The 24025-nt window shown below is 39.4% G+C and overlaps 1 protein-coding gene across 3 annotated transcripts in view; it reads left to right on the forward strand.

The window, feature by feature from the left end:
* LOC113409504 (septin-7) overlaps window positions 1–24025 on the forward strand; it is a 129410-nt gene that overhangs the window by 94029 nt on the left and 11356 nt on the right. For all 3 annotated transcript variants that reach the window (XM_026663499.2, XM_026663498.2, XM_026663497.2), the window contains exons 7-11: window positions 4413–4530; window positions 6251–6343; window positions 11898–11994; window positions 14814–14865; window positions 21771–21896. In XM_026663499.2, coding sequence (XP_026519284.1) covers window positions 4413–4530; window positions 6251–6343; window positions 11898–11994; window positions 14814–14865; window positions 21771–21896 — 486 coding nt within the window. The remainder of the gene's footprint in view (window positions 1–4412; window positions 4531–6250; window positions 6344–11897; window positions 11995–14813; window positions 14866–21770; window positions 21897–24025) is intronic.

Genomic DNA, 24025 nt, shown 5'->3' on the forward strand with positions numbered 1-24025 from the left:
CAAACTGGGGTGTAGTAATCACCAAGAATTGGGATTGAGTTCCAGGATTGGATCTCTCATGGAAAACTCCCTGGCATCATTCACTCCCTTTTCATTTATGAATTGGATTTCTCATGGAAAACTCCCTGGAATTATCCACTCCCTTTTTATTTGAGGCTGTTAGCTCCAGTATTTCTGTTTACAACAGCCGATGACATTGTGAAATACCTCTCTGCTTCAGTATATTGTCCCCTCAGTTTTGTGTTAAATTTTGAAGCTTTTGGCCTGGACATGCTAAAATGGGCTCACATCGCCATGTTTGTGATTTTTCTTAACAAACTAATATGCATTGTTTTTGATGCTTAATGGAAGTTTTGATTTTTTTAACTATAGTTGAAAAGCTAAAAATTCCACATATACAGTAGCTAGTGCTAAGTACCTTTCCACGAGAGTTTATTGGATTACAGCTTTAAATCCTTATAAATATTATTTAAAGAAATTCAGGTGCATGTAGTATTTTAAAATTTTTTAGCCTTTGCCAGCCCGTCTGGGTTCGATAGCACCGAATAAATGAGATTCCAGCATTTGTCCATGGGAACAAACAATTTCTATTTTTCATAGATTTTAAAAATACAAGATGAGTTGAAATGTACACAGCCTTTTGCTGATTTGAATCCAGTTTCCCAGCTGCTTAAGTGAAATAAACTGAATAAATCCACTCACGGTGGACTCTTCATGCAATTGCCAGTCTTGTTAATTGTCTTGGCCCTTCAGATAACTTAATCAGCATGGAAGCTGAACAGAATTCTCAGCCCTAGGGTTTGTCCTCTAGACCAGGATTGGGTTATTTTGGTGGAAGCGGAAGCTTGTGTCGCCCTTGCTAATGTAGTATCCATTCAGTGTATAACACTAATTTTCCAGTTCTGACAATCTGTCCTGAACAGTCCTGTACTAAATTCAAGTGTGGGGGAGAAATTTAAATGAGAGGTTAGTATAAATATAAACAAAGTCAAATCTGTTGACAGTGGCTTGATCTAATCCCAGTATAAACTTTTTTTTATAATGTAACTTTTTATTGAAGTCATATCTGTACATGTTATAAATCAGAGCAGCATGTTTCCAAGATACAATCTTAGAGTATTAGTCTTGGAGTATTAGTCTTGGAGGTCTAGGTGTTTTGTCATAATGCCTCACCTCTATATTCGTCAAATCCATCTTACATTTAAAATATTAGAATATCAAGCACAGAATGTAAGAAATAAATGAAAGTAACAAACTTTATTCCCTATTGATACCCAAATTGGTATTCTACTTTATCGAACAACCATTTAGGTGAAGAATGTGCCACTGTACTGTTGACATTTGACACTCAAAGTTCTTCGTTCTTTTCAGAGCATTGAATTAAATGTAGGTCAGTTTCAGTTTAAATTGGGAAACATTGTAACTGTAGAGTACATTTTAATTTAACCTTGCAATTTGTACTCTGTTCCAAATAAATAAGAGGAGAGAACTATTCAGGTGGCCTAGTGTCATCATTATTGGCAGGCAAGAGAACAGACTCTGAATTTGAGCTATTTTTCTCTAGCCTAAAGGGGGTTGACAGCACTGCTAGGTATCTCTTGGGGAAGGGGAGATAGATTCACTTCCGTTGCTCTCTTATCAAACTTAGGCCTTACACCAGAGGTCCCCAAACTATGGGCAGCGTGGAGGAACATTTCGGTGGGGTGGCGGGGCCTGGGCTAGCCCCCGTGGGGGGCAGGGAGGGAGCACAACCCAGCCCCTCTCTGCTCCCAGCTCTGCTCTGGCCGTGGCCCCAGCTCTGCACCCGGCCCCAGCCTTGGCCCCTAACCAGCTCCATAACCATCCCCACTCCCAGCCTTGACCCCTGATTGCGGCCCAGTTGAGGCTCTGACCCCGCTCCCAGCCCCTGGCCACAGTTCTGTTCCTAGCACTGGTCCCAGACCTGACCCCAGCTCTGGCCCCAGCCTCTCCCCCCTTAACCCTGTCCATGTTCTCCCACCTATCCTCCAGAAGAGCCGTGCCCCCTGCCCTTGACTCCAGCTTCAGTGGGGGAGGGTCGGACAAGCGTAGGGGGGGCGTGACCCTGAAAAGTTTGGGAACCACTGCCTTAGACTATAGGGGTGGTCTTGACAAGTTCTGAATGGAGGTCAGGTCCATGAGAAACTGCTGCACCATGAAGTTTATTTGTACAGACGCTCCCCAGGTTACACAAGACCTGACTTACGCAAATTTTTCGCATTTACGGAAAAAATTCCATAAACCAGAAATAGGATTTTGGAGTTGCGGAAATTTTTGCATAATATATGGGTATATGTTTCCAACTTACACAAAATTCGAGTTACGCAAGGCTTTCCGGAACAGAACGATTGCATAAGTCGGGGGGCATCTGTATAGAGATAGGAAATTGGCTTTCTTTTCAGACCATGTTCTTGATAGGTCCATCTAGCTCAGTATCCTGTCTTCTGACAGTGGCCAACACCAGAGGGAATGAACAGGTAATCATCAAGTGATCTATCCCGTCGCCCATTCTGAGCTTCTAGCAAACAGAGGCTAGGAACACCATCCCTGCCCATCTTGGCTAATAGCCGTTGGTGGACCCTATCCTCCATGAATTTATCTAGTTCTTTTTTGAACCCTTTTATGGTCTTGGCCTTCACAACATTATCTGGCAAAGAGTTCCACAGGTTGACTGTGCATTGTGTGAAGAAATACTTCCCTTTGTTTGTTTTAAACCTGCTGCCTATTAATTTCATTTGGTGACTCCTAGTTCTTGTGTTATGAGAAGGAATAAATAATAGTTCCTTATTTACTTTCTCCACACCCGTCATGATTTTATAGACCTCTATCATATCCCCCCTTAGTCATCTCTTTTCCAAGCTGAAAAGTCCTAGACTTATTAATCTCTCCTAATATGGAAGCTGTTCCATACCCCTAATCATTTTTGTTGCTTTTTCTGAACCTTTCCTAATTCCAATATATCTTTTTTGAGATGTGGCAACCACAAAGGCTGATTTACTGCATGGAGAGTCATAATCTCAAGGGTTAGGAAATTGAAAAAGTGTGCTTAACCCGCTTCACGGGTCAGCTGCATCTGAATTTTTCTCACATTATGGTGGTTCAAAACACTTAAGTGCTTTCACAACAAACTGTATTGGGAACGTTGGGTTGTTTCACAGGATTGATGGAAGGTTTAGGACTATCCAACAAATTATCTAATTGTGCATCGCGATGGTAGTCAACATTTAAGAAGTTTCAGAGTATTTAGATTATTTAGGTCTCTTGGTTTAAAGAATGGTGGGTGGTATTAATAAAGTCCTGCCATAATTAAAATAGGAAAGAATGCATGAGAATAAAGTGTAGGGAGACTGCCAATTTTTAGGGCTCTGGGGAAAAACTTGGAGCTTTCGTACAACCGAACTGCTTTACCCTGAACAGACAGAAATGCTAGACAAAGTTAGGACACTTCAGACATGGTTCACATCTCCATCACTAACAAGATCATCTTTCTATGATTGTAATCTCGATAGTGATCTTACTGTCAGGCATGGAGAAACAAATGAAAATGAATTTGATATCATCCTGGTGGATACCTGTCCACATTACATAATCATAGTTGGTGGTCTCCCTGTTTGAGGGGCCCAGGCTTGGATAAAACAAGGATATTTCTGAAGGTCACGTCTGAAGATCTTTGGTAGTGCTATGTCAAGAAGCTTGCTTTTTATTTTAGTCAGTGCTGTGGCTTCTCAGTCTGTCAGAAGAAATAACTTGAAAATTATTTTGTAAAGAATAAAATTGAACACTTTAAAACTGAGAGACCTAGAGTTCATGCTCCAGTTAATCACTCTTCTGTAGCATTATCAAGAAACCTATAGCCCACATTACTCATTTATATAAATGTGCAGTGGTATTCCACCTTCTTGTCTCCAGAACCTACTTTCAAGCATCAAATCATTAAAGTGAACAATATGCTATTGCTACTGTTAGAGACTTATGCAGTAACAAGTGCACTCATCCATTTTACTTCCAGTAAGTCAGCATTTCCAAAGTGCGGGCAGGACTGCCTGTCAGGTGCATATGAGCTGTACATTTAAAGAGGTTAGCCTTAAACATGACATGAGAGTTGAAGTGGATATAATTGATTGCATTTTCCTCAAGGAGGGGAGTTCCCAAAAGAATGGGGGATGGATCATTTGATGATTACCTGTTCTGTTCATTCCCTCTGCAGCACCTTGCATTGGCCACTGTCAGAAGACAGGATACTGGGCTAGATGGACCTTAAGTCTGACCCAGGACAGCTGTTCTTATGTTCTTAAGTTTGATAAATGCTGTGGAAAACAGAGCATATTTTTTTAGGGGATCTAATGTTCAGTGCTTAAAGAATTAAATTACAAGACTCTAATGCTGTTTTTCAGACTTAAGCCTTTGGATATTGAGTTTATGAAGCGCCTGCATGAAAAAGTCAATATCATTCCACTTATTGCCAAAGCAGACACACTTACACCTGAGGAATGCCAACAATTTAAAAAACAGGTGAGTTGAAAGATTAATATATATTTACAACATATCCTGATTTAGTGCTTTGGTTTCCATGCAATTAATTAATTTTAATTTTTCATACAGTTAAGATTAAACTTCAAAGCAGTACCTCAAAGCTGCAAAACTGACTGTAACATATCACTAGTTTTGAATATATTGGTGGGACGATCTTATCCTTGGGGGAGAAATATTAAAAGTGCTGTGGGATTCTTGATGAGTGAAATATGTGTACTGAATTTGTGTCTTTAACAGTGAAAGCATGAAAAGGAGCTTTCAAAGTTGAGATAGTTATAGAACAAAGTGTGAAATGCCTGTTTTACCAGTCTCATTGGTTATATGGAAATGTTAACAAATTAAGTGCATGAAACCATCAAGACTAAAGAGGAGCAAGTAGCTAGCTAAAGGACGTTATATGTGACACTTAATCTGAAGCTGCTTATCAGAACTCCAGTATTTAAATTTTAAAGATAGTGATATTGTTGTAATATAGGTGTGGCTGCAAAATTGTTCTCGTGTATTAGATTTGTAGAATAGGCTTGAGAGTCATCTCCTCGGTGGCTACAGAGTGAATCATCGCAGTGGCATAATTTGTTCTTTTGAGGGGAGTGGGAGGAGTGGGAAAGTGAAGAGGCAAATTAATTTTTTTTGTACTGTTTCTAGTGCAAGTTTCTAGAGGATCCAGCTTCTGAAAAGACAATTTTAATAAAATAGGTAGACAGCATGGTAAAAAATTGGGTTTGGGACTATAAAGGGAATGCCATTCCCGCTCTCCATGGGAGAGCGGACATGAATTCCATTTTGAGATATTTCTATCATGTAGAACTTCATGTACAAAGATAGGAGGAAGGTGGCAGAATGTTGTTGCTTATTGTTAATAAGTATGCAGCTTGTTTAATATGTTGTATATTTTTGTTGCCATTCTTCAATTTTTTTCCTAAATCAGTCTCTTGAAAATAAAACCTTGCACTAGAGTTGCATACTAGAAACCTCTCTCAAGCTGCAAAATTATATACAAAACACTACATCCTCTAGCCACAGCAATGTCTGTTTTTAAATGATATAGCGCTTTCCTATTCCAAAATTCTGGACAACTGAAATCAGATTTATTAAAAATAACTTTCAAATAGGTAATTTAGAAATTAGGACAGTGAGAGTCTTAATTTTTAAGACACTCAGCTGCTCTTAAATTTTCACTAACATTTTCATTTTTGTTCTGTGCTTGCCACTGGAGTCAGTCCACCTGTCACAAATTCTGCTGAGAGGGACAGGCAGGTGACACTGCTTCAAGCAGTGCCAATTCAGCTGAGCTGGAGGTGAACAGAAGTAGGAGTGACAACAGTAACTACAGTAGGAACTTGTATTATTTAACTATGCTTGAAAATCATTCAAACTTTTGTGAAGAAAGTTTTATTGAAAGAACAGGTTATTTAGATTATGTGCAATAAATGGAAAATTCCACGGTTAAATTTCAGACAAGTTTCCAAAAATTAGATTATTGGTGGATTTTCTGAGTATATTTCACCTATCTTTCACGTACACTAGCAATCATCTGAGGCATTAACTTCATTGCAAAAGTCAGTTTAAAAAGCAGAGAATTCCCCAATGCCAAATGGAGGGAGTAGAATGACCAGGTGACAGCAAGTAAATAATGCATGCTTCAGTAATAATTTTACTGATTGTTTGACTGTTAGTAACGCAATGTTTTCACTTTTAGATTATGAAAGAAATCCAAGAGCACAAAATTAAAATATACGAATTTCCAGAAACAGATGATGAAGAAGAAAATAAGCTGGTTAAAAAGATAAAGGTAGATCATTTTGCAACATACTGTTCACCAATAGATAATTTCCTTTCGTCATAGGGGAGAGGGAAGATCTTACCCTTTTTGAGGGCTCCAAGACTAGTTGCTCCAAGAAGCTGTCATTAATGGTGTCTAGGAATTTTATCTCTGCATCCCATCCTGAGCCAACATGTTCTCAGACAACATGGGGATGGTTGAAAGTCACCATTATTGTTAGGTTTTCTGTTTTTGTAGCCTCTCTAATTTCCCTGTGCATTTCACAATCACCAGTATAGTGATTGGTAGTATATTCCTACTACTATACTCTTCTTATTCAATCATAGAATTTCTATCCATAGAAATTCTGTGATAGTGTTGGATTCAATTAAGATATTTACTCTGCTGACTTTCACATATACTGCCACTTCCCAACCTACTCTGCCATTCCTATGTATTTTGTAGCCCGGTATTACTGTGTCCCATTGGTTATCATCATTGCACCAAGTTTCTGTGTTGCCTGTTATATCAATATTCTCATTTAATACCAGGCACTCAAGTTCACTCATCTTAGTATTTAGACTTCAACCATAGCATTTATAAATTTGTCAGTATTTAGTTGTCTGCCTTTATGTGATGTGATGGAATGGGACTTCTTTGTTTGACTGCTTCGCTTCAGTTCCTACCTGTATTTACCAAGTTATATCCTCTCCTCTTTATTAGAATATAGAGTATCCCCTTTAATAAATCCTCCACTACGGGATGTGTCTGTCTGAACCGTGTGCTCCTCTGCACCTGTGATCTTTCCCCCTGCCCTTAGTTTAAAAACGCCTCTGTGACCTCTTACATTTTACATGCCAGCAATCTGGTTCTGTGGTGGTTTAGGTGTAGCCCATCTTTCCTATGTAGGCTCCTCCTTTCGCAAAAGATTCCCCAGGTCCTAATAAACCTAAATCTCTCCTCTGCACACCATAATCTCATCCGCTCATTGAGACCTTGCAGTTCAGCCTGTCTAAATGACTGTGTGTAGATCTGAAAGCGTTTCAGAGACTGCTACCAAGGAAGTCCTGGATTTTAATAACTCATCTAGCAGCCTAAGGCTATGTCTACACTAGAGAGCTTACAGTGTCACAGCTGTACTGATGCAGCTGCACTGCTGTAAGATCTCTTGTGTAGCTGCTCTGTGCTGACAGAGAGAGCCCTCCTGTCAACATAATCCACCCTCAGTGGGTGACAGTAGCTCTGCAGGAGCAGCTCTCCCACTGACATAGTGCTGTGCACATTAGTGCTTATGCCAGCATAATTTATGTTGCTCAGAGCGGTGGAATATTCACACCTCTGAGCCACATAAATTTTGCTGACATAAGTGGTAGTTTAAATTTCCCTATGTCTACCCTATGTCATTGGTACCTACATGTACCATGACCACCAGCTCCTCCCCAGCACTGCACATAAGTGTATCTAAATGTCTCGAGATCTATAACCTTCACACTCGTCAGGCAATTCACCATGTACTTCTCCTGGTCATCATAAACCCAACTATGTTTATAATAATCAAATCCCCCATTACTATTGCCTGTCTCTTCCTAATAACGGGGGTCCTCCTCCCCTGGACAGGTATCCTCAGTGCGAGAGGATGCCATGACATCATCTGGAACAAGGGTTCCAACTATGGGATCATTTCTCTCCACTCCAGCTTGATGTTCTCCTTCCTCAAGACTTTCATCCTCCTCAACAGCATAAGGGTTGTCAGTCTGGGATGGGACTGTTCTGCTGTGTCCCGGAAAGTCTCGTCTGTGTACCACTTTGTCTCTCTGTGCCTTCAGTTCAGTCACTTTGGTTTCAAGAGCCTGTACTCTGTCTCTGAGGGCCATGAGTTGCTTGCACCAAATGCACAAACATGCCACCTGCCCAGAAGGCAGGTAAACATACATGCTGCATTCAGTGCAATATACTGGATAGCCCCCGACTCAATTACTCGACTTCTGCCTGCATTATTTTTAATCGTGCAGGGTTTTGTTTGTTCTCTGTGTGTATATTTTTTTGCGTGGGCTGGTTATTGGCCTAAGTTAGAGAATATTTATTAGGTGTCTCTGGTTCTCGCACTCCCTCTCTAAACTCTCTCACAAAAGTCCCCTGTTCACTAGCTCATCTGGTCAATTACAAGCTGGCTTTTTAAACCCTCATTTTCCCTGAGTAAGCCCTGCCCCCTTGTCAAGGGATTCTAAGTATAAAAGAATGGCAGGCTAGAAACTTCTTAGGAAGCTCTCAGCCTAGGCTCAGCACACAGACCAAACTATAAACTTCAATCAAGCAGGCATATGGCAAGCAAGCACACAACGAACTCACCCCAAGGGTCACATAATCACTCCTCCTTCACCTGGAGAACACTCTCTCACTGAACTCCCCTGTTTGCTGCTCCGGTTTGCTAGCTCCTCTGCTTGCGAGCTGGCTTTTTAGACCCCTGTTCTCCCTAAATTAGCCCCACCCCCTTGTCAAGGGATGCTAAAGGTAGTAGGGATCAAAGGATGATCTGGCTAGAGCCTTGTTAGGAAGCTCTTACCCTTGCTTAGCAGGCCACTAAACTCAGGCCCCGTCCCCCCCCAGATAGACCACACTAGAAACTTCATTCAAGCCTGCAGATGGCAATTTTGTTGTTGGAATTAATGACCTTTTTTAGAGATCGTTTTAATGAGCTTTTGAATAATCTTCGTTTAAAAGTAGGGCTGTCAAGTGATTTTAAAAAAATAATTGTGCTTTTAAACTATAATAGAATACCATTTATTTAAAAATTTTTGGATGTTTTCCACTTTTTCAAATATATTGATTTCAATTTCAACACAGAATACAAAGTGTACAGTGCTCACTTTATTTTTTATTATAAATATTTGCACTGTAAAAATAAAATAGTATTTTTCAATTCACTTAATACAAGTACTGTAGTGCAAGCTCTTTATAATGAAAGTTGAACTTACAAATTTAGAATTATGCACAAAAATAACTGCATTCAAAAACAAAACAATGTAAAACTTTAGAGCCTACATGTCCACTCAGTCCTACTTCTTGTTCAGCCAATCGCTCAAACAAGTTAGTTTACATGTGCAGGAGACAATGCTACCCGCTTCTTGTTTACAATGTCACCTGAAAGTGACAACAGGCATTCTCATGGCACTGTCCTAGCCGGTGTCGCAAGAAATTGACATGCCAAATGCGCTAAAGATTCGTATGTCCCTTCATGCTTCAACCACCATTGCAGAGGACATGCGTCCATGCTCATGATACAAAGTGGTGCAGACTGACACATGTTCATTTTCTTCGTCCGAGTCAGATGCCACCAGCAAAAGGTTGATTTTTCTATTTTGGTGGTTCGGGTTCTGTAGTTTCCGCATAGGACTGTTGCTCTTTTAAGACTTCTGAAAGCATGCTCCACACCTCATCCCTCTCAGATTTTGGAAGGCACTTCTGATTCTTAAACCTTGGGTGAAGTGCTGTAGCTATCTTTTGACAAAATGCAAAGAAGGTACCAATGTGAGATTTCTAATCTGCAGTGAAAGTGTTCTTGAAACGAACAACATGCTGGGTCATCATCAAAGACTGCTATAACATGAAATATATGGCAGAATGCTGGTAAAACACAGAGCAGGAGACATACCCCCAAAGAGTTCAGTCACAAATGTAATTAATGCATTATTTTTTTAACAAGCATCATCAGCATGGAAATGTAAACAAACTTGTTTGTCTTAGCGATTGGCTGAACAAGAAGCAGGACTAAGTGGACGTGTAGGCTCTAAAGTTTTACATTGTTTTGTTTTTAAGTTCAGTTATGTAACAAAAAAATCTACATTTGCCCTTTCACAATAAAGAGATTGCACTACAGTATTTTTATGGGGTGAATTGAAAAATACTGTTTAATTTTTACAGTGCAAATATTTTAATAAAAATAATATAAAGTGAGCACTGTACACTTTGTATTCTGTGGTGTAATTGAAATCAATATATTTGAAAACGTAGAAAAACATTCAAAATATTTAAATTTCAATTGGTATTCTATTCTTTAACAGTGTGATTAAAACTGATTCATTGTGAGTAATTTTTTTAATCGCGATTAATTTTTTTGAGTTAATCACGTGAGTTAACTGCGATTAATCAACAACCCTTCTTAAAAGTAAATTTTAGAATAAAAACTATAGTCAATATACATTTAATTAACACTTTTATGAGAGTTTATTACCTCCTTATCCTTCCAATCCATCTCCATTGTTTGTTTCATCTACCTGTTTGATGTCCATTTGTGAACTCTGGAACAATGGCTGTATTCTACCTTGTCTGTACTGTGTGTAGCATAGTGGGTCCTTGAACCTTGTTTGGGATTCCTGAGTGCTGCCATAATACAAATAATTTATTTAAAAACATTTCCTGTTGAATGTAGTAACAATATCCTGTGCGAAATCCCTTATTTAAAAATATTAATCAGTGGTCAAGAACACTTCAGTAACACTCTTGTGTTTTGAACCAGTGCTGTAGAATAATTGGTAGGGTTTTTTTTTTTTTTTTTTTTTTTTTTTTTAATAATTTTTTTGGTTTTTTTTTTTTTTTTTTTTTAAATAAGTAATAAACTTGGAGGCCCAAAGCATAGGTGTGCAACCGCACAGGGTACGCTTATTACAGAGTTAAATAGAAGCACCCTCTAGTGATTGGTATGCTAAAACTGCAATTGAGGAGAAAAGCAGCAGAAAACCAAAAAGGGCCCTCAAAGTGCGAAAAGCTCAAACTTTTAAACAATTGAAAAACCCTTGGTCCTTCTCTCATACTGCATTCCATCATATTTTGTTTCCCTCAGTCCATTTCCCCAGCTATATTTCTTTTTATTCCCAATGGTTTAACAAGGTTCTTCTTCCTAGAAAAGATGTAATATTTTTGTTTGCATTGTGTATTGAAAAGAATTAGAATGAGGAAGACCTAGGATTCTCCCAGGATAAACACAAACAGATATAGGAATTGATCTGGTGATGAGCCTTGCTAGCCTATACACTGAAAAGCAGAATAGAGGTAGGAGAGAGATGGTGTTAACTTTGTAAAATATTGCTTTAAACTAATTGACAGCTTTTCTTTTATGTAAATTTGAGTTCTGCATCAGCCAAGGCAGCCATTTTTGATCACAATCAATTCGAAAGTTATGAGTACAAGATTCAGTCAAAGCAAACATTATAATAGCCATTAAGACTAGTGAATTACATAATCACTGTAAAGGTTGAGAAATAACCAGTGATCAAAACCCTGTACTCAGACTGGCTGACAACCCTTGTTAATCAGTACATGGGGTTGCATGCTATATGATCTATAAAATCACTGTATCAGATTTACAGACCAATCAGAATACAGAGAATTTCAAAGTTGGATAAATCTCCTGTAACTGGTACATATCAGTAATAGTACAAGCTTCCCTGAACTTTTGGTGAGCTGGATTACAGAATAATAAAACTCCACTTTGTTTTGTATCAAGTTTATACTTATGCTTTATTTCAATATCTTTAGGCAGAAGACACGTTGGTATTGAAAAATCATACTTTTTTGTATCTTTTAGGACCGTTTACCTCTTGCTGTGGTAGGTAGTAATACTATCATTGAAGTCAATGGCAAGAGAGTCAGAGGAAGGCAATATCCTTGGGGTGTTGCGGAAGGTAAACTTTTTTTCAGTATTTGTCGCTTTTTTATTAATTGTAATGTAAGTGCATACTTGAGATGTAAAAAAACTGCAGTCTTTGCTTCAAACACTTTAACTTACTTTAAAGTATTTGCACCTGAAAACTTAATAAAACCTGCAGATTTTGTTCAGCAGTGCTACAGTTTGTGTAAAGCATCTTTTTCCAGCCTCAGAACAAATGCAGTCTTGCCAAAGTTAAATGTTTTATAAAAGATATACTTAAGTTTTTGCTTATGAATCATCTGTTCAAGACCCATGGCGGTATAGTCCAGTGAACTGTAATTAAACTGCAGTATCTTACTTTAATTTCAGTTCATACTTCATTACATAAACAAGATTATGCTTGATGTTCAGCTGTTTACTAGTGCTCATAATATTTCCACTTCAGTGTTGCAGAAATGTCCATATGGTTTATTACATAAACTATCCGTTTCCTAGTCTCTCGTTTCCAGGGGCTTTCACATTAGGGATGTTTGTTTGATCATCTAGGCTAGAATAAATACAATTTAAAATTCCTGGCAGATTATCTTATTTTCACTAGACTATAATAAATTGTTGTTTTCCCTAAAGCTGTTGACTTTAGAGTTGAACATGCTGAAAATTTTATCTTACATTAAGTTCAAAGATGCATTTTCATTTAACAACCCATGTAAAGTCTAATTAAAGTTTGATATTTGCTTTTTTGTACCTGTTGTAAGTGGAAATATATGTAGTTTGTTGCTTTAGTATAGATTTGAAGATAACTGGTTTTTATGAGAACTGTTATTATTTAATATTATTTGCCTGCTGCATACCATTCATTACCTCTTTGCATGCATGATAAATGTGGTATATGAAAACCCAAACACAGAGGCTTCAACAGCTGCCTTTGCGAAGGGAAGTTCTATTAAAAAAAGAACATCCGATGAAGTGAGCTGTAGCCCACGAAAGCTTATGCTCAAATAAATTTGTTAGTCTCCAAGGTGCCACAAGTACTCCTGTTCTTTTTGCTGATACAGACTAACACGGCTGCTACTCTGAAACCGGAAGTTTTATTGTATCTTTGGTTTGCATATGTATGCACCCAGCTGCAACATACGTTGGAGTGACCACCATAGATTGTTTTACATTGTATTTACCACAATAATTGTCTTATCCATACACTTTATGAAGCCAATTTTTTTTAAAGCAGCTTAACTGTGAACCAAGTTAATGCAGTACTAAACAAAACAGCACACTATGTACATATACGTTAAAGGAAGTGCTGTAGTTCTTTGAAGTGCATGTCTGACAGGAAATGGGTTTTGGTGTAGAGTATAAACCAGCTGCAGTAGAACATTGGGGGGGGGGGATGTTAAGGCTCTTGGTTTAGACATTTGAAATACTAAATGGTGCTACCGTTCTTTACTTTAAAAACAAACTTTTATAACTCTCATTTGAAAAGGGATTTGCTGTCAATATAGTGTACTACATTTTTCTTTTACTGTAGGATTCTTTGTCAGATTACATAGTTCCTTTTTAATTTAAGAACTTTTGATTAATTGGGTGTAATTAAAGATAGATTTGGTCTTTCTGAAGTAAATATACATAATACACGCAACATTTTAAAAACAGGATTTTCCTGATCCTGATAGACTTTGTTCTCAGGAGAGGTCACATGGTTGGTGTGATGGCACGTGGCTTGGTGTGTTGGAGCCTTATTTGGGGAAGAAGTTGGCAAATCAGGACACTGGGGACTAGGAAAATGAGTTTAGTCAGTTATGTGCTGATTTTTCTTACCCTTGCTCTCTGGCGAAGTCAACATATAGTCTTAAAGTTCCTGGATTGTTTAAATACCTTTACTCGTATGTAAATATTTTAAAGGTGATGCATAAAAGTGTGGTTTATTTGTGTCTGCTTCCAGTACTATGAAGTTCAGACATTACAACAGTAAATTTTTCGAAGTTATATCTGTTAAATTTGCAGACCTTACCTGGTATCAAATTTGATGTCACTTCACTTGTAAAATTGATTTTGTATTTTTATGTGGTAATATGGCAATCCAAAATTTGTAACATATCTATATGGAATTTGTCTCAGATAGTACAGGGTTCAGTGGCTCTTTGCAAACCTATATATGGATGTCTGTTCCAGAATCATGATTAAATGCAGTTGGGATTATTGCTTTCTACTTGCATAGAGGCACTGTCAACTTGAAATCTAATCAATTTTTTTAAGTGTAATTTAAAGTACTACACTTGCCCCTGAATTCCCCTACCAATTTATTTTACAATCACATTTTCTTATGATATATCTTAAATATTTTTCTCTCTGTTGCACTGAGACTTCCCCATGTAGAGGAAGCTGTACATTAAACAGCCATTATTTAGTTAGTTTCATTAAGTACACATTGACATTTAGAACTCTCTCATCTTTCAATTATAGTAATCTTAGGTGCTATTTGTATCAATATAGATGAAAAAATTAACACAATTTTTTAAAAGTTGGTGTCACTTTAAATTCACCTGTTACATTTGAAAATTGTTCTTCACTTTCTGCCCTGAGCTTGTGAAATGTTACGTACCCTCCAACAGCTACTGCATTTCAGTGGTAGGTTGAGTGATGTGTCTGTTAAGCTTTTTGACGTAATCTGGAATGAAAAGTGTAAAATTCTCTCTGGAAAAGAAATATGGGGGCACGTGTAGGGAAATGGGAGATTTATACATAGGAAAACATTAATGCTCAAATATATTCAATCTCAATATCTCCCTCTACCTCCTGTATGACACAAGTTTTGGTTACACTGTCTTAACATACATTTTACCTTCTTCCCCACAGTTGAAAATGGTGAACACTGTGACTTCACAATTCTAAGGAACATGTTGATAAGGTAAGTAGTTTTATGTGGAACATTGCACACCTATTGTGAAAGGATTTCAGTTGAATATAAGAGAAGGAAACTTATGTTCTCTATCTCCTTATATTGTATATTCTTTTTTAAGGACATCTTTCACTCTTGTGCAAATGTTGAATATTGATCTGCTTTCTACCTTAAATAAAAGTGCAAAATAAATACTTTATAATTCCAAGACCTCTTGCTTCATCATACAAGAATAATAGTCTCATAACGTGTCATGACTTGTTCACAATCAATGAAATGCAGCTATCTGACATAGCTTCCAGAATATATTTTTTCCTCTCTAATTGGCAATGGAAGTTTTGTCTGCCCCTTAAATATTTGAATATGTCAAGATTGAGCTGCTAGTGCTCCTGACATTAAATAGTGTGGATTAGAACTTGCTGGACCAATAACCTTGTTTCTATCCTAACATCAATGGCAGTGAAATATGCAGGAAATGAAAATAGAAATGCAGAGGGACAAAATAGAAGCCCTCTTAGTACATAATACCTTTCAACTTTTTAAAAGTTTGCTAAACTGTAACAAAACTGTGGGGAAAGAATGGCAATAAGGAAAATTTGGATTAAAAGCGAACTTTTCTATTGCTTTTCAGTTGTTTTTTTTTTTTTTCAATTAAAGTACAATGTCTAAGTTTTGCACATGTGACTCAAAATATGCAACTCCTGTTCAAGTTACTAGAAATTGTGGATGTATGTGAGGGCAGACTTTGAACCATAGTAAGTTAGACTTGAAGAAGAGTTTTGAGAATTGCTTAACACTTCTACACTGTCTTACTGCAGAGAGTACTTATGGAATAAACTGATTGCTTTTTAACATATTAGTCCTGTGTTCCAAAGTAAAACCTTTAGTCATGCAATATGACAAGGAACAATTAAAAAAAGTATATCTTTTTTTCTCCTCCTGACAGTTGGATTTGATGTATTCCCTGTGTTAAAAGGTGATTGAGTCTCTCTGCTTTTTTTATCATGGGTAATTTTAGATTTATTTCCCAATCTCTTATAACAATGGCTGTTTGGCAGTTGAGCTTCACTCCAGAGGATTTTCTTTGAGCTGCTGAATGGATATTGTGGATAGTTGATACTTGACCTTTATCTTGGAGACATAAGTACTACTTCTAAGCCTGAAATGTGGAAACTCAAGTCAAGTTTGTGCTTGGAACTCTAACGTGTTGCCTGACAAATGTTTAGATGGATCTAATGTAGCATTATTACAAGACTATAGAGCTATATTTTATATGGGTCCTCTTCATTTACAAGTTCACCTACAAAATATATTATTTTTGTAAAACTTATAACCTTAATGTTTGGAATGCTGCAGTTCTTGGAGTAGTGTTCCTGTGGGTGCTCCACTTTAGGTGTGCCAGTGCCTTTGATCGGAGATTTTTGATAGAAGTGTCTGTTCGGCCTGCACGTGTGCCCCACACATCCCCGTGCTCCCCATAGAGGCTATATGGGGTTGTGTGGCTAAGTTCCTTCTCAGCTGCCTGTCTCTGTGGCCCCTAGGCGGAGGGGCGATCATGGAAGCTTTGGGTGCTGCCCCACGGTGCCAGCTCCGCAGCTCCCATTGGCCGGGAACCGCGGCCAATGGGAGCTGCAGAGCTGGCACCTGCAGGCAGTGTGTACCATGCAGAGCCACCTGGCCCCTCCGTCTAGGGGACAGACATGCCGGCCGCTTCCAGTAGCAGAGCAGCACAGAGCTAGGGCAGGCAGGCAGGGAGCCTGCCTTATCCCCACTGCACTGCCAACCAGGAGCTGCCTGAGGTATAAGTGCTGCCCAGCCGGAGCCCACATCCCAAACCTCCTCCTGCACCCCGAACCCCCTCATCCCCATCCCTACCCTAGAGCCCATACCCCCAGCTGGAACCCCTGTCCCACACCTCAATCCCCTGCCCAAGCCCTTAGCCCCCTTCTTCACCCCAAACCCCTCAGCCCCAGTCCGGAGCCCCCTTCTGCACCCCAAACCCTTAATCCCCTAGAGCCTGCACCCGCAGCTGGATCCCCAAACTTCTGTCCCAGCCCAGAGCCCCCTCCTGCAGCCTGAACCCCTCATTTCTGGCCCCACCCCAGAACCTAGGGGAAGCCCAAAGCCCCCACCCCCACAGGGCTGGAGCTGTGAGCACTGGCTCGCCCCACTGCGGGGGGAAGCCCTGAGCCTTCACGCTCCCCCATGGGGCTGTGTCTGGCCTCTGACTGATTTTTTTTCTGTGGGTCAATAGCCCCTGATAGAAAAAAGGTTCCCCACTCCTGCCTTAGAGGAAGTTCAGGAATCCCATCATAAACTCCTAGATGTATTACACACTTTTGACACTGATGAAGATTGCTGTTCCAGACAATGAAGCTCTTATGGAGCCCACTAAGACTGTTTAGCAATCCCCAGCAACCACACTACTTACATGCAAGAAGGTGGATAGAAAGTATTACATCCCTGCCAGAGAATCAGAGTTTCTGTTTTTCTCACCCAGCTCCGAGTTCCCTGGTGGTGGAGGCCATTAATGAAGAGGGTAGACCGCATAGCTCAAAGACCACCCCAAACAGTAAGAACCATAAGAAGCATCATCTTTTTGATCACAAATCTTACTCTTCAATTCCGAATAGCAAACCATGAGGTGCCCATGGCCAAATAATCTTATCTGAACTATGACAAATGTAAGTCCTTTGACCACCAACCAGAGGAATATTGTGACCAATTTAAAGTGGTTATACAAGAGAGTCAACTTCTGGCAAAAACGTTTCTCTAGGCCTCCTTGGATGCTGCAGATACAGCAGCATGATAGATATCACTGCAAAACTGGAGAACATCCTGGCTGCATTTATCTGGCTTCCGAAGAGAAGTTGAAAGCACCGTTGAAGACCTTCCCTTTGATGCTTACAAGCTCTTTGCAGACTTGACAGATACACCTCTTCACACATTAAAAGTCTCGAGCCACACTGTGATCCTTAGGGATTTATACTGTAAATAAGAGGAGACTTACTAAGTCTCAGATGGCACAAAAAGCATGCCCAGCCCTGTATTCAACTTACTGTAGCCCATTTAAGCCCTGGTCCAAGAGGCCAAGGTCCTCTAAAAAGAAACCGTCTTGAGTTACAGCCATGTCTTCCCAACCATCAGCATCCCCCAAACAGTTTTGAAGGGTAGGTCAAGAGTCTCAACCACCCAGTCAACAAGGGTTTTACAGCTGCAACATACTACCCCCCTCACTCCTTTTAGATGTCACTTCTTCTACTTTTAGACTACATGGGAGAGCACAACATCGGACGAGTAGGTTTTGAAAGCCATGATATCTGATTACACTATCCATTTCGTATCTATCCCTCCCACTTATTCCTCCTCCCTGTCCTTTTTCAGGGACACTTCTCACAATTAATTGCTGGCACAAGAGGTTGGCTCACTTCTACACATAGGAGCAATAGAATTCTATTTCAAGTACTTCCTGATTCCCAAGAAGAATAGAGACCAATTTTTAGACCTCTGGTCTATTAACAGATATGTAAAACAGCAGAAATTCAGGATGGTGATCCTTGCAGCTATAATTCCCTCATTAGATTTAGAAGTTTGGTTTGCAACTCTCAGCCTACAAGACACATGCTTCCCATATTGCTATTCATCATTCACAGAAGAGGTTTCTTTGATTTATAATCAATAAGGCTATGTTTTAGTCATGGGTATTTTTAGTAAAAGTCATGGACAGGTCACGGGCAGTAAACAAAAATTCACGGCCTGTGACCTGTCCATGACTTTTACTAAAAATACCTGTGACTAAAACTTGGGCGGGTGGCTGGGGATGCTCTGGGGAAGGTGCCCCAGGATCCCGCTGTCAGCTTGTGTCTTCGTAATGCAATACGCCAAACTACATCTCAGAGGTCTAAAAGGATGGCTGCGAAAGGTTTACAAACCAAGAAAGCACAGTCTAGGCACATTACTGTCTGTTCCCCGACTTTTGGAAAGACACAACCAAAACATGAGGTGATACATTCTTCCAGAATTGCTCTACCACAGTCATAACATCAGACGGTTCACTTTTTGAGTGGGCACGTCTCTGTCCTCACAAGGTTCAGGACAAAGGGTCTCTACAAGAGTGTCTTTTTTTTATATCAGTCTTCTGGAATTGATTAGTCAAATACGTTTGCTTACACTTTCTACTGCTAGTCAATAAAGATAATGACAGACAACATGGCATGCATGCATTACATCAACCGTCAAAGAGGAGCATGTTCCCCATCTTTCTGTGCTGAAGTGTTAAAACTCTGGAATTGGTGCATATAGCCAACCAGATAGTCATCTAAGTTTCATAGGTTCCAGGTATTCAGAACACTATGGCAGATGACCTCAGAAGATATTTCTCTCATGAATAAGAACTAAACTCCCAAGTCCTCCATGTGATATTCCTAGTCTGGGGGTTCATGTAGGTAGATCTGTTTGCCACAGCAGGCAACACAAAATGCATCTTGTATTGTTCCAGAGGGTGTCTCAATCCCCAGTCCCTAGGAGATGCTTTCTCATTTCATGGAAGAAGGGCCTCCTCTATGTGTATCCAGCAACACTGCTATTGTTAAACGTCCTCAACAAGATCGGGCCAGGACCTTTGCCAATGTGGCCAAGACAAGTTTGGTGCCCCTACCTAATCAGACTCACCTCTCGCCTTCTGTGTCATCTCCTGACTCAAGATGCTGGTCAAACACTTCACCCCAGCCTGCAGATTCTGAGGCTCCAAGCATAGTTCCTCGATGGTTCTCAGGAATAGAGGTATCCTGTTCATCAGCAGTACAACACATTTTATTAAACAGTAGAAAAGAATCTACAAGAAATATTTACCTTTAGAAATGGAAGCTGTATTCGTTCGTGTAGCAGTCATCCGATTTCACCTATTTGTTCTCTCTGAGTTTGGATTACCTGTTGGAACTGAAAACATTGAGTCTTTCTGTGAGCTCCATGTGGGTACACTTCGCAGCAATAATAGCATATAGGGAGTTTTTCACTCATAGCTCACTCAGCCACAGCAAGATTCCTTGTTGAATCTCTACCCACAAATCAGAGAATCTTCTCCTAGCTGGGAACTGAACCTAGGCCTTAATTGCCTTATGAAGCATCCCTTTGAGTCATTAGCTACCTCTTTGTTAGTTCTGTTCATGAAGACAGCCTTCTTGGAAGCTATAACTTCTGTCCCAAGGGTTAGAGAAATGGGGGCTTTATTGGTGGACCCCCTCTTCATTTACAATGGAGTGGGCTCATCCCAGATCTTTACCTAAGGTGTCCTCAGACTTCTATATTAAACCATACATCTCCTGTTTTTTCCCAAAATTACATTCAACTAGTCAAGAAGCCATGTTCCATACCCTGGATGTCAGGAAAGTATTAGCCTTTAACTTGGATAGGACCAAACCTTTTAGAAGCTCTCCTAGACTATTTGTATCCATTGTGGACAGAAACAAGAGTTCGGTTATTTTGAAACAGAGGTTATCAATGTGGATCTCTGGCTGTTTTAAAATCTGTTATGAATGAACTCTGCTTCAACACACTTCACGAGTGATAGCACGTTCCACTAGAGCAGTGGTTCTCAACCAGGGTACGCGTACCCCAGGGGGTACACAGAGGTCTTCCAGAGAGTATATCCACTCATCTAGATATTTGCCTAGTTTTATTTACATCGGGCAGCACTAGTGAAGTCAGTACAAACTAAAATTTCATACAGGCAATGACTTGTTTATACTGCTCTATATACTATACACTAAAATGTAAGTACAATATTTATATTCCAATTGATTTATTTTATAATTATATGGTAAAGATGAGAAAGTAAGCAGTTTTTCAGTAATAGTGTGCTGTGATACTTTTTTGTATTTGTGTCTGATTTTGTAAGCAAGTATTTTTTAAGTGAGGGGTAAGTTGGGGGTATGTAAGACAAATCAGGCTCCTGAAAGGGGTACAGTAGTCTGGCAAGGTTGAGAGCCACTGCACTAGAGCACTTTCTACTCCTGTAGCTTGGTTTAGGGATATTATCAGTTGCAGACATCTGTAGAGCAGTGGTCCTCAGTGCCTACCTTTTCTAATGATTATTATGCCTTGGTGCCTGCCACGAAATCAGATGTGCTAGGGGTAGTGTAGTTCTCTCTTCTGTGTTGGACTCTGCGCCGAACCTCCTGCCCCCTTTGCGGGGTACTGCTTGGGAGTCATCTGAAGTGGAGCACCCACAGGGACACTACTCGAAGAAGGAGAGGTTACTCACCTTGTGCAATAACTGGAGTTCTTTGAGATGTGTCTCTCTGCTGGTGCTCCACTATGCATCATCCTTCCCCTCTGCTTCGGAGTCTCTGTTGTGGGACTTTAGCCTCAATGCGGGGCACGAAGAATGTGCGGGCCAAATGGACACTGCTACCAAAAATCTATATTCAAAGGCACAGGCACACCGGAACTGGAGCACCCATCAGGTGACACATTTCGAAGGACTCCAGTAACTTTATAAGGTGAGTAAGCTCTCAATTTTGAAATGCTATTCTGTGCAAAATATGCTGCCCTTTCTGTGACCCTACCATCATTCTTTAAGTTTGAAATGAAGGCATAAATGCTTGTAATAGGAAAGTAGTATGAGGCCTCATAAAAAAGGAGACCCTCCTGCAATTTTCTGTTGTCCTTACTGATTAGCACTTTGAATAAGTTATGTAGAATTTAACAGTAGGCTTATATATTGGTGCTCCCATGAACAAGAATATTTAAAAGAAAAAAAATTGGTTCTCAAATCCTCATTGTTTCGATAGGACAGAATAAATTTGATGGGATTATTAAGTCTGCAAAATGAAGGTCATCTAATCTGATTTTCAGATCATGTTTGATATTCATGAAGAATGAACTCTGCTGATAGCCTGTACTTCTGTTGACAGAACTCACATGCAGGACCTGAAGGATGTCACTAACAACGTACACTATGAGAACTACAGGAGCAGAAAATTGGCAGCTGTTACGTACAATGGAGTTGACAACAACAAAAACAAAGGGCAGCTAACTAAGTAAGTGTTAAGTTTGTAACAACATTTGATGTCACCATTCTATATTTTCTCCTTAATTTCAGTCAGTTACCTCAAGTTATGAAGGCCTCATCGAAACACAATAGAGCACTAAAATTATTTAGTCGACCTAACCTATACAACTGCTGTGTGTAAACAAGCAAGAAGTTTAATGTTCATTGTGAATCTTTAAAGCATATTCATCATTTGAGAGGTTTTGGACATCAAGGTTTCTATTTCTGGGCCCAAATTGTGTTTGGCTTCTGTGCTTTCTCTTGCTGTTGGTGCTCAATACTTTGTTTTTGAGGAAGAGTGGATTCACCTTATCTTTGTGCTTAATAACTAAGAATAAAATCACACATTCTCTTCCCCATCTTCAATGGATTCTGCTCAGTATTTTTCAAAGCCTCTCATCACGATAGAAAACTTGTTAGTAACACATAGCAGTCTTTCCATCTCCAGGCCTTTGTGAGAGGGAAGCTGCTAGTGCAGTAGTTTAACCCCAACTGGTGCAGGAACAAAGAACTAAAAACTTTGGTCCCTTTCATGGTAGTACTTTGCATGCCATTCTAGTTAATTTTAAATTATGGAAACATAAAATATAAATTCTATTTATTCTTCCTATTCTGTTTATATAACAAATAAGTTAGCTATTTTCAAGAATTGTTAGATATCAGTACACATTTTAAAATTTTGTATATTCATCTATGTAATAGTGAAGACATAATGTGTGTCTAAGGGAGCTAGTGTCAAATTATTTCAAGTTTGTTTTTTTTTATTATTATTCTTGAGGCAAGTTAGTCATGAATGGTATACTTCTTTGATTGACTGAGAATATCATTCCAATATAGTATCAGAGTGTAGGGGTCCTATACAGTGACTGCCTCACAATTGTACAGCTGTTTTTCAGCGAGGGGTATCCCTGATCTCTGGCAGGGGCAGGTCGCAGTCTGATGGCCATTTCACACTAAGGGCTTGTCCACACTAAAAATTTTTTACTGTTTGAATATGGTTCTGAAGGAATGAGTTAGCTGGCACGATGCTAAACATGTGCCCCCTGCTATACTGACTGCCACATAATAGAATCATGTCACTAAATCAGCTTTTCACAACCAAGTTCAAACACAGTAAAATTTTGGAGTGAAGAGAAGTCCAAAGTAGAACAGCATCTGTTCTTTGACTAGTCACGTTGTTACACACACGACAGAGTTTCTCACCTTGCACAATATCCTGCTCCACATCCTTTGAGGCTCTTGAGTGCTCACAGAGAGATTTAAAATTTATTTTTAAAGTTTCTCTGCATTGCCAACAAATAGCATAGCATGGTTGATTGAGAGGGCAAGAGTGCGATAATACCTCTTCTCATCCCTCAGATCAACTCTTTGGTAATTTTATTGAGAAAATACTTCATGGGGTAGAGTGATTATGAAGAGAACTGGGGAGGAAGGGAGAAATGTAAAAGTTTGATTTGATGTTTGAATTGGGCATGTAGGGGTGAGAGGAGAAAAGAATACAGTTAAGTGTAAAAAACTTGAGGGTGCTTTCTCTTTGAAGTGGTAATAGTATCCTGGACTGATAAGTTCTGCCTTCTCCATGGGATTTATAAAGCTCATTAAATTGTGGATGTCATGTCAACTTGGAATCTTCAAGACATGTAAAGTTGGAACAAAAACAAAAGAAACTGATCACACTTACTTTGTGACATAATTTTGGAGTTAATACCATTGCTTTTACAATAAGGGTCAAGTAAGGGGAAAACACTGCATGTGCTTTGACTTCCAAAGTTTTACTTTTTGTTGATCTCACACCTTTACCCTTACTTCAATTTTGTCCCTCGTCAGCAGATTTCTACTTGTCTGTGCCCCCAAACCCAAACTCTCTCCATATGTTATGTAGTCCGAACACTGTAAATCCTTAAAATGCAATATACAATTGCATTCTTTGTTCTTAATATTGAAAACTGTTTTGTGTGCTGCTTGCTACAGATTCTGTGTACAGTATTCAGAGGTTCCAAAACCAATGTTACATTTGCTGCACTTATCATTTATCACTAAGGCTGCGAGTCTGTTGCGGATTCCGTGACTTTCCGGGACCTCTGTGACTTCTGCAGTGGCAGGTGCGGCTGGCCCGCG

This window comes from Terrapene carolina, unplaced genomic scaffold (genome assembly GCF_002925995.2).
Source record: "Terrapene carolina triunguis isolate 2854851 unplaced genomic scaffold, T_m_triunguis-2.0 Scaffold33723, whole genome shotgun sequence".
NCBI lineage: Eukaryota > Metazoa > Chordata > Testudines > Emydidae > Terrapene > Terrapene triunguis.